Here is an 11,003-nt window from a genome sequence, read left to right as displayed (position 1 = left end):
TGTACTGGGCTGATATTTCATTGCATATTAACCGAATGCTTAGGTAACGAGTGAATGTTCGATTGTTCTTAGTACTCTAGTGTGGTTAGCGACTCTCAGACACGCGACGGTAAGGATAATAATGATAACATACATCACGAACCAAGTCTCAGTTTTTGGAATATTGTCTAAGTAAAACGCCGACATATGTACTACTTCCCTCCCACTGAACCACAACTGCAACACTATTGTGGGCCTGCAACCATGATGTCTTCAAGTGTAACATGCTATATGAATTTCATTTATTATAATGGACTGTAATGGACTAAACCAGTGCATGTCAAGCGTCCAGGGTAAACCATGAAAAAGTTTGTGGGGCCTGGATGTGGTTAAGGAACTGTGAGTTTTGATGCATTACACATGACAGCTAGAGAGAATGTGGGCAGGTGTAGCCTCTATTCGTCTATTCCGGGAGTTAACTCGTTAATGGGGGAAACGGCGATTAAATATGGAAAAAATTATATATATATATATATATATATATATATATATATATATATATATATATATATATATATATATATATATATATATATCCCAAGGAGGCCCTTCTGTCCTCACGAGACTCCTCGAATTCATAATGAGGGAGTCTGTGATACGTAGAGTAAAAAATTTGTGAAGCGTGATTCTCATGATGAAGAATGAATTGCCTAATGCTAACTTGGAGGAAATGCATTCCGAACTACCTTCCCGTAAAATCCGTTGTCGAATTCATCTGAAGGCAAATCCACTGCACCGGGTAATCAAGAGCTGCATTTCTTGAAGGAGTATGCTTTAGGTGTATGACTATGTAACAAGAGTACGCTAAGAACTACAGTATGCTGGGAGTGTGCCTCGTAAAGAAAAGCAAGCTTATGTTTGTTACGGAATCAGAGTGAAAGCGTACTATGGCATATGATCTCAGACCTATAGGTACCGAATGGGCCCGAGCTAACATCCAAATCGGGCCAATATGTATGTATGTTCAATTCACTGCGTGTACGACTGATTCTAAATATGAAAACTGGCCAGTGTACATTCTGGTTTGGGTTTACCCTGTCAGTTTCTCTTGTATGATTACACTATATGCACAATTCTCTCAATAACACGAAATATAGCATGCTAGTCCGTTTTCTGAAAAAATAGGATATGTAACTTGCTTATACATATTCTCCCGTAAGATGCACGATAGCACATATTGTCACCTGTATATAAGCATTTCCCGAGGTGTTTTACTGACTACTTTCAGTGAGTGTATTAATTTAGCGTATTCAGAGCTATTTTTCTTTTAGCAAGTGTATAGGAATGCGTTTGTATAGCCAGGGTGTTTTTTGGCGATTCTTTTTGAGGTAGTGTGTTTATAGTTTTTTCTTGTTTATCACTAATGGCGATTTCATCAGTGGGTTTTACTCGTGGATTTTTCTTGACGCGAATCTTTTTTGCTTAATTTTCTTGTGATTTGAAGTGCATGACAATGTTGTGTTCTTTGCCGTGTGTTTTATGGCCTGACGTATCCTGTACTGCTTGACGTGTGTTGTATTGCTTATAGAATTTTTTCATTGACATGTATTGCTTGAAGAATCTTGTATTGTTTTGCATAAGTGGTGTATATAGGGATAAACAAGAAAATCTTGTCACCACACCGCTGACAATAAACAATAAAGACTATTTTCCTCAATCCTTTCTTTCCTCTCCTATTATTTTATCTAATAATTCAGCCTATTTGGCAAATCTTTATAAAGAACGAATAGCACGACTGGGATGTTCTTCCGAAACATAAAAACTAACCAAACTTAAACCTACATGAAAGAAAACCCCGATCTTGTTTTACGGACCAATAACCACCATGTATACTACAGATAAGCAGTCACATTTAAGCTCGCTAAACTTACACGACCAAAAAATGATTTTATTCAGTGATTCAAAATAATGATTTTGGAGCATTTTCTTTTTATTCTACAGCGACTACAGATTTATTGTCGAAAAATACAACGATTATATCTGGCATACTTTTTGTCGATGGGAGGAAGCGGAACGGTCATTGCACCAGCCCTCCTTAGCTAGCGTACTGCAGTGCTACAAGGTCATAACCGCCACCAGACAGCCCACCCTGAAAGTAATCACCAAATCTATATCTATACATTAACTGAAATAACTTGTTAATCATTAGCAAGTGCCAGACTCTGCTGATCAAGATACTGTATACTGTAAAACTTACTGACATTAAGTACAGTACATCAAAATATAAGGTTTTCAAATTAGAAAATAAAATGCGAAGATAAAATCGTGTATAAATACATCATCAGTCAATCAACGTAAAATATAGCAATAATCATGTAATGTTCCGCACAAATAATGCATAAATCAACAATGAACACAGAAAGATGTATTATCTTGCGTACCAATTGGCATTCGGTGGGTCGAGTAGAGCCGCAAATACAAGGAACTAGTTAACTCCTGTAGGCTAAGTTCAGGGGACGGTACCCTTCAGTTGTGGGTTAGTAAAGCTGAATTGTTCCACTCTGAACCTAAAGGTTTGCCTAAATTGATAAATGGTGACCGATATGCACCCTCATGCGACCACAGCGGACTTGGTGCAATCAAAATTCAGTTTGTTCACTCATCAGGATAACAGTATGAATCGATATTTTCAAAAACTTTTGTGCTACGGTAAGAGTTAACAAATCCACTGACAGCGGAAATAACAATATTAGCCAGTCAGCAAAATACTATTTGACCCACTGGTGCCGAGAAGTCAGCAATCAACGTAAAGATTAAAATAAAAGAAAAAGATAAACGGGGAAGGTGAGAAGTGTAAGCCGAGAAAGGCTGATGAGTGAACGTAAACCGAAAAAATAAAAGCATGGGTAAGTTGAGTAAGACTGATAAGCTGACCAAAAACTTACCGCTGAGCGAGGCTTGGTACAACATTTTCAAACCACGGTGGTGGCAGGGCAAAAGTGGCACGGCATGATGGCAGAGCAAATTAACAAGGGCGAGATGGCAGAGCAAAAATAGCGGGGGAATGATGGAAAGGTGAAAAGCTGGGCCGCAATGACCGGGCAACGTAGCAAAAAAAGGTGGTGATGGCATGGCAAATTAGTGTGGGTGGGCATGGTGGCGGGAACGTGATAGATAGACCAATCGGCACAGCAAAATCAAACGTTTGTGATAAACCAAGAACGTAAACCAGAATGAGCATATTACTATATCCTCTATTTCCCTCAAATATTTCTGTGAAATACTAAGCTTGCAAAAAAGTGCAGTCTTAAACTATGCTTAGATACATAGGTGTGTACCTCCAAAGACTCGTCCTCGGGGATGCACATGGCTCGTCTTGTCTGTTCTATAAGGCGGTCCAGCGGTGTCGTCAACTGGTTCTTGTCTCCCTACAGGAAAAAGGAAATGACGCAATTGTTTGTGAATGTTAATACACGAGATCTTTTCTTTACGTCGAATGAAGAGTTGTCAACTAACCTAATTAATACTTTATGTCTAGCTGCATATGTGTAAAACCAATGACTGATAAAACTAATTCAACCACTGACTTCGTAATACATTCAATATCTTCCCTCATCCAACGGACATAGCAAAAGTATAGTACTTTGTGTAATGGCATTATAACTAGTTAAAAAAAAAATATTTCGAACGATTTGTCCTGTAGTTCGTTGCTACTTACAGTTATCCAACACAGAGCAGTGTACGTTTTGTGAAACAGCCACACTTCCCTTGTTAACGGAGATATCCATAACTGGCGTGATGGGAAGGTGTCCCCAGCATAGGAAACAGACCTACAGCTCCTGCCACTGTACGAGAGCAAACTGTCACCATGTGGTCGCCACTTAATTCCGAAGCATCGAGAATCCGAAGCTTCATAATTCTGAAGCGTCGTTATTCCGAACATCAAAATACGGAATTAAGTAACCTAACATTTGGGAGACATACACACATTGGTTTAGTTAGCTTCCCTATACTTCCATAATTTTACGTATCTTTTTTTTTTATAGATAACGAAGTAACGATGCTTTAGCATATGATCATCCCATTACTGACCGAAACCCTAGAGAATCACATAAACAAAATTGAGGTTCTTAATCACGTAAGGATCTCAAAATGACGGTTAGACCCTTCAGCACGACAGTGGGATCATTGAGTATGTTGGTGCGAGCTTTGAATTGACCCTAAATGATCAGGTCAAGGACGAGGCCATTATATTTGCGTTATACCGTCGTTCTTAAGGACGGTACCGTTCGTGCTTAAGAATCGTACCGTCTTGCTCAAGTATTGTCCCGTTGTACTCATGGGGTTTAAGTGCATTGCGCAACGTCACTTACAAACAGTTAAAGCTACAACGTTGTATAGGAATATACAATGAAACGCGTCTCTATCGGAGCAAACTGATGCCCTACGATCATTGTACACGGCTGAAGTTTCTCGCAAAATATGAAAACGAAGCGTCTTTGCCCGCCTCACCCACCTGGCCGTCCTGGGCGATGATTGGTACGCTGAAGGGCGGCAGGCGAGGTAGCTCCCTGTAGGCGGTGATCTCCTCGATGAAGAAAGTCCTCCAGACGGGAGAGGGTTGACGCAGCACCAGGCGCAACCCAATTACGTCCTGCCAGTCCACGCGACTCTGCCGGATAGGAGGGCGCAGTCAGGGAAGCTGGTTGCATTGAGCTGACAATAACTAACATATTATATGAGTCCGAGTATACAGTGACTTCCCGTAGGAAGAAACACGTATAATTACACATGGATCGAGCAGTCAGGTACTGACTTCTAGGCAAGTCACGGACACGAAGTCGTGGCTGGCAGTCTCCGTGTGTGGATGTGGCATAATGATCTTATTCTTCACGCCCACTTGCCATGCCCCCGGGTCCTTCCACGCCCATGTTGTCTCACCGCCCATATCGCCACCCAACAGCCCGGCGCCCACGATGCCACCCGCGTTAGCCGAAGAGGAATAAGCCACGCGCAACACATGGATGCCAACAGCCCAGGTATAGTAGTTCCTGAAGGTGATCTCCCCAATCTGAGGAGAGGATGCAGCAGCTAACGAAAATTGTCATTTTTTTCAAGTGCTTGCAGAACTGTATCAATAGTAAATATCGCATCCAAAGTCACATTAATTTACTCGAAAAGTTATAATCAAAGCAGAGGTAAAGATTCATCTAGGATACGTTATGGAAACTAATTCTATGAAGAGTTTATAGAGTCCAATTCGCTATATTTTTTTTGCCACAAGAGCTGCATCTGCAATCACAACACTCGGAGTTTCTGCAAAAAAAAAAAATTGTGATTTTCAGGTTTAAAAATCTATTGAACAAATATGTGAATGATCATATAAGCATAGATTCTTGGATTCATAGCATAGAAACTGTCCTTGTATTTGGGATTTACGACTATCATCCAAAGGGAGGTTATTCCCACAAGACTGGCAATATATATTACCAGAGCCTAGAAGTCGTGATAATTAACTACGTCTGCCCTTGGCGTTATATTTCTAAACCGGAAATATTACTGATGGTGTCTTTCCAGTAACAATGAAAATCAAAGTGGTGAAATTTTCTTTATAATACGGAAAAAATAAAGTAAAACCTGAGGACCTGTGTAGGTTGTGGGAAGGTGAGGGTGACGACATAGCAGCCGGTGCGGGAAGGAAGGGCGCCTTCGTCCACACACACAGGTGTCGGCCCAGACTGGCTGAAGGACACTGTCTCTCGAGACATCACTTGCACTACAGATGAACGTGATCTTGTACTAGATGTGAACAGTCCATAAAAGACTGTACTAAATGCAAACCTCTAAATTCATTGCCAATACTGGAAAAGCGGTACACACGATCAGTGAAGTTGGGCTGGACGTGGTTGCTAGGACGGTTGCTAGGGACGCTTAAGCAACGGCCGGTACGGTATGGGATCCGATCTCTGTACGTATATTTTTTCACTGTTGAATATGTAAAATCAAATTAATTATAGACCTTTCATCAAAATGATCCATATTTCTAACTTTTCTATGAAGCAAGTTACTCTCAGCGCAAATGATGGGGAAATTTATAATGGCACTTTCCTGAAAACTAATCAAATTTCACCTGTATGTGCACTGAACTTGTTCCATCCTCTTGATGCTCTTGAATTGGTCTCTGGTGCTCCTTACACAGACTATGCCAGTCATTCGATGACTGTGGTGACCATGTATATGTCTAATATATACAAAAGCCTCCCTCCCTACAACAAATAAGCTATCATAATGGGTGTTTATCCAATCTTTTATATTCAGAATTTCTTGAAAATTCATTTAAGATACTGTTCATCATGCTAAATAATTCATTTGGGTCCGAAAAATATATTTCGGCTGATTAAATCATGTTATTTATACGTGGACTGTATAAAACAGGCAATAAGACTTTGTTTCGCAGTTTGTTAACCAGGACTGTTCATCATGAGAAATACAGGACTGGGGTCAAAAATTTATTCTTCCGCAAATTGTTCATTAATTAGAATAATGACTAATAAAGGCAGGTAGCAACATAGGACAATTAAATTCTTGACCGTTTTCTACCTGTCTATCCTGGGTACGGCGTTATAGGAAAGTAGATTAAGAATAAAGATAACCTTTTAATCATGAAAATTCCTAAACTTTAGAAATATATATTAGATTACAGTATCACATTTTTTTTTTTTTAAATTCAGTACCTGTTTAAAAGCTCATCTGGAACACTATTCACCATGCTGAATACCGAACTGGGATATATAAGCCGTAATTTAACTAATGTCACGTTTTATATGAATGAACTACCAATATATATGGTGAAACGTCAAATCATTTTATAATAGTATGACGCGATACCAATTTGAGAATAAAGGATACAAACCCATACATCGCCAATGTTTTTCTTAATAGAAATATGGCAAAATAAATATTAAACTATATTACCTTGCATCTGTATCAATTTTCTTTGTTAATATCTGAATTCTTATCAGTAGCATTTGGGATGAATAGTCATACCAGTAAACTATGGACTAATTAAGGCAAGCTGCAATCTAAAAGTTATATTTTCGCTACCCGGTCATACAGTATTATCTAACCTTGGATTACTAAGGTGTTACTTAAATGTAAATTTCTTCATATGAGCCTATCATGGGTGCCATTTTTCAAGAGTATTAGTCCTGTCAAAAATTGGGGGGGGGGGATTTTAGCCTTCTACTTATACATTTTTTTTTCTTTTTCTTTTTTAAATTTAGAACTTTTTTAAGATTTTATCAGAGGTACTATTATTCTTCATGTTAAGTAAAAATTTGGGTTTTCACGGAATATTTCGGGTAATTAGTTGTGTTACTGATGAATGGACAAATTAAGGTAAATAAAATGTCAACTTATTTCTTCATCTGTAGTTTTTCTGCTTTACATGTTATTTTTGACAAAAAAATAAGTTTACTCCATATTTCAAAGAAAAACAAAATACGACCAAGTAAAACCATGGTTACCCTAAATTCTATTTCGTTTCTCTTTACTTAGATTTAGCTAAACATTTTCCGATTGAAGTTGAGAATGATGTTTGACAAGAATCTGGGATCGAAGAGCTGTGCTCTGGACTAAGCAAGACAAATCCAAACCTGTTCGAACATACACAAGACTACCAACTGTGTAGCAGCAAGGGAACTTAAGGCATCCGAAAAAAAATTTAGACTGGAAAAAGCTCTCTGCACAACTTAAGCATATGCCGAAAAACAAATGAGCTAACAGAGGAATGTGTAACAAGTGGCCAGAGTTGGAAGTTGAAGTGGCAAAGTGTGTCAGTGAAAACCGACAGGTTGGATATGGTGTTTCCCAACGATCAATTTGAATCTTTGCCTTGAAACTAGCAAGGAAATTAGGCATCACAGATTTCAAGGAGATCCATGGTTAGTTCACAAGATTTATGAAAAGAAATCATTTTGTGCTGAGACGGAGAATGAAAACATCACAGCGTCTTACACAAGAACTTGATGACATGGTTATTGAATTTCATTATCAAACACCGAAAAAAGAACGCATGTAGACTTTAGTGTATTGGAAACATGGATGAAACGCCAATGGATTTTGATATGGCAGTCAGTCAAACAGTGAGCAAAGTTGGTGAAAAAAAGTTTTAGTTGAAACTGATAGACTTGAAAAATCAAGATTCAGAGTTGCGCTATCATATGAGTCTGGCTGACGGCACAAAGCTGACGTCTATGGTAATATTAAAAAAGAAAACACAATTCCAAAGCAAAAGTTTCCCTAAGGCATAATCATGCACGTGCACGAGAAAGAATGGATGGATAAAGGCGCCGGCATACAAATATGGCAGAAAAATAAGTCTGGAACTTTCGACGAGGTACTGCGCAAAAGTCTTCATGTTTGGAATATGTCTCAGTCACATGTTGTTGACAGTGTTACTGCTGGAATCAGGAAGGAAAACAGTGGTATAGCTGTAATTCCTGGTGGATTAACAAGTCTTGTTCAACCACTGGATGTTTCCATAAACAAACCATTCAAAGATGCGATAAGAGTGAATTGGAACAACAACTGGATGATGGAAGGAGATAAGACAAAGGGAGGCAACATCCAAGCTCCATCATTGCCAACATTATGTAAATGGATTGCAGATCCCTGGGATACAATCAAACCAGAAATTGTGGTGTAATCTTCTAAGACATGTGGGAGTTCGAATGATCTTGATAGAACAGATGACTTGTGGGATTATGAGGCTAATGACGGTGTGATCGAGGATGAAGATATCAATGATCCTATGGCTGATGATGGTGTTGACCCATATGACCATGTGTTCAAGGAGAGGACTGGGAGGGGCTGTTTGGTGCTGAAGACGATGACAAGGAAAACATTGGAAGGTAGGGTAGCCTACTGTAAGTTGGTGAGCTTCATCTGCTGAAGGCACTGCACAGCTTTTCATTACTAGTTGGTACATGTCCTACGTTTCCATTGTTTACTGGCAGTAACTGGTAAATATTTTTCATGTCTGTAGCTAAAAGTTGCTCCTAGCCCTTCCCATCATGCACGTACTTCAACCTATCGAAACTATCACCCATGTATAGGTCGACCCCCAATTTTCTGCCTAAAATTTGGTCTTAGAAACTCGTATACACCAATATATACGGTATATCTTTTCGGTCCTTTTCATCTGTATCTCGTAAACAGTGATAACAGAAGAAAATGAACAGGATATAAAGAATGCATGATACCAGAATGTTCCGTTGTTCATCGCAAATGTTCATTAGAGTTTACCGTTTTATAAGAAAAAGATATCTGCATTTCAAAGCATCAGGTACATTGGCAGTAAAATTATATCCAAATGATATTAAGCCCTATGTGAAACCTCTTCCCAAGCGTTACTTTTGCAAAGCAGTTCTAAAAACATAAAACTTCAACCGGTACCAACAATATCGGTAATTCGAAAATAAAGTTTTAGTTCTAAGAGAATTTTTTTTTAAAGGTTTCAGTATTGGTAATATCTAGAGCAGTCGAGTGAAATCATATTCTTCCGAAGAACCTTTGCTTGTGGGCGGTCAGGCAGACAATGGCCACAATGGTGAATTTTGGTGCCACTATGCCGTCTCGATGAGAAAATCAGTCCCTCTCATCCCTTCCCATTCTCACCAGTGGAGCCCTGATGGCTGTGCCATTTACACACAGAAAAAGAAAAAACTAAGAATAGCAAATCACTTTAATTTGTTTCAATATATTCAAATAATTGCTGCTTCCTGGTAATTTCTTTCGGAATGAGAAATCTAAACAAAACTTTTTTTCTTTGCGATTGCAAACGTGCCATTTGCAGATGACAGCAACGGTTTGATAGTGGAGTAGATAATTGCTGGGGTTTGTACACCTGTGCACAGGATGATTAAGGGGTGTATTTTAGAGTTAGAGTTAACTACTTCGCATTTTAATGTTTGTAATGGCTACCTGAAGGTACATCTGAAAGTTTCTCGATGGAGGGGTACATGTCAGGGTGAACATTCTCTGACAGCCGACACGCCAGTGAAGGTGCACATTGTAGACGGTGTACGTGAAAGTAACTGCTCATTATTGGAGTGTATGTTATAAACGGTACTCATTAGAAGGTTGCATGTTAAAAAAGATACTCATTATAAGTTCGCATATTAGTATATAAGTCAGTACTCTTTACTGCGGTGCATGTTTGAGTAACCATTATAGGGATGCTTGTTAGAGTAGGTATTTATTATGGCAAAGCACGTTACAAAGAAACGTTAGAGAGGGTACCCATTATAGTGGTGCTAGTCACAGAAGATAATCATTATAAGGACGTGAGAGTAGGTACTCATTACAAAGATGCAGGTTAGTGTCGTAGTAAACGGCGAATCGTCACGTTGTCACCCGTAACTAATGGGATCCCCTAGAAGTCTTTCCTAAGGTCTAAACTTTTCATCATTCATAGTAATAATACTGATGTAGGGCTGAATAACTTAAGTGTCCAAATTTGCACATGACACAAAGAGCAGCAATGTCACAGTATATGAAGATAGGCTAAGATTACAAAAGGACGTAGATAAAATAACTGAATGATCTAGAAAATGGCAAATGCCATTTCATGTCAATAAATGTCAGCTGTTACAAGTACCAAAGTTAACAAGAAATTCAATTACGAACTGGTGGGCCACAAATTCAACTTCTCCCAGCATTATAACGATGCTACCAATAAAACAAATTGTGTGTTGAGTAGCAGAAGCCTTCTTACAAAATCAAGGATATGATGTTGCCACTATACCTAAGTCAAGGTAGACCCCTAGCTAGAAAACGAAATGCGGTTGTGGGCCCCCACCTAATTGAGGATATTCTTCGGTGGAAATACACAGCGAAGAGCAACTAAATTGATTCCTTCCCAACGTAACAAGCCATACAATTGTGGACGAAGTGCGAGCATTTGTTCTCTCTTGGCAAGTGGCTCCGAAGCAGTTTAACATAATGTTTTAAAGTACTTAAAG

General features: G+C 39.0%; 1 protein-coding gene across 1 annotated transcript; it reads right to left on the bottom strand.

The window, feature by feature from the left end:
• Positions 1-1,957: 1,957 nt before the first annotated feature.
• LOC139760733 (nicolin-1-like) lies at positions 1,958-5,869 on the bottom strand. The gene is made up of 5 exons (XM_071684291.1): positions 5,625-5,869; positions 4,796-5,050; positions 4,496-4,651; positions 3,318-3,407; positions 1,958-2,128 (listed from the first exon to the last, which is right to left on the bottom strand). Exons 1-5 carry the CDS (start codon positions 5,745-5,747, stop codon positions 2,075-2,077), a joined length of 678 nt encoding a protein of 225 aa, XP_071540392.1. The 5' UTR covers positions 5,748-5,869; the 3' UTR covers positions 1,958-2,074.
• Positions 5,870-11,003: the final 5,134 nt, after the last annotated feature.

This window comes from Panulirus ornatus, chromosome 37, assembly GCF_036320965.1.
Source record: "Panulirus ornatus isolate Po-2019 chromosome 37, ASM3632096v1, whole genome shotgun sequence".
In the NCBI taxonomy this organism is placed as follows: Eukaryota; Metazoa; Arthropoda; class Malacostraca; order Decapoda; family Palinuridae; genus Panulirus; species Panulirus ornatus.
The sequence above is the reverse complement of the archived record's forward strand: the minus strand, read 5'-3'. Positions and strand labels throughout refer to the sequence as shown.

What these genes read in the sequence shown, in the direction of transcription:
- LOC139760733 (XM_071684291.1), bottom strand. Translation starts at nt 5,747, where the DNA reads ATGTCTCGAGAGACAGTGTCCTTCAGCCAGTCTGGGCCGACACCTGTG. An exon ending in CCTTCCCACAACCTACACAG is followed by an intron (nt 5,051 to 5,624) that starts GTCCTCAGGTTT and finishes TCCTCTCCTCAG; the next exon opens with ATTGGGGAGATCACCTTCAG. An exon ending in TGTCCGTGACTTGCCTAGAA is followed by an intron (nt 4,652 to 4,795) that starts GTCAGTACCTGA and finishes CCTATCCGGCAG; the next exon opens with AGTCGCGTGGACTGGCAGGA.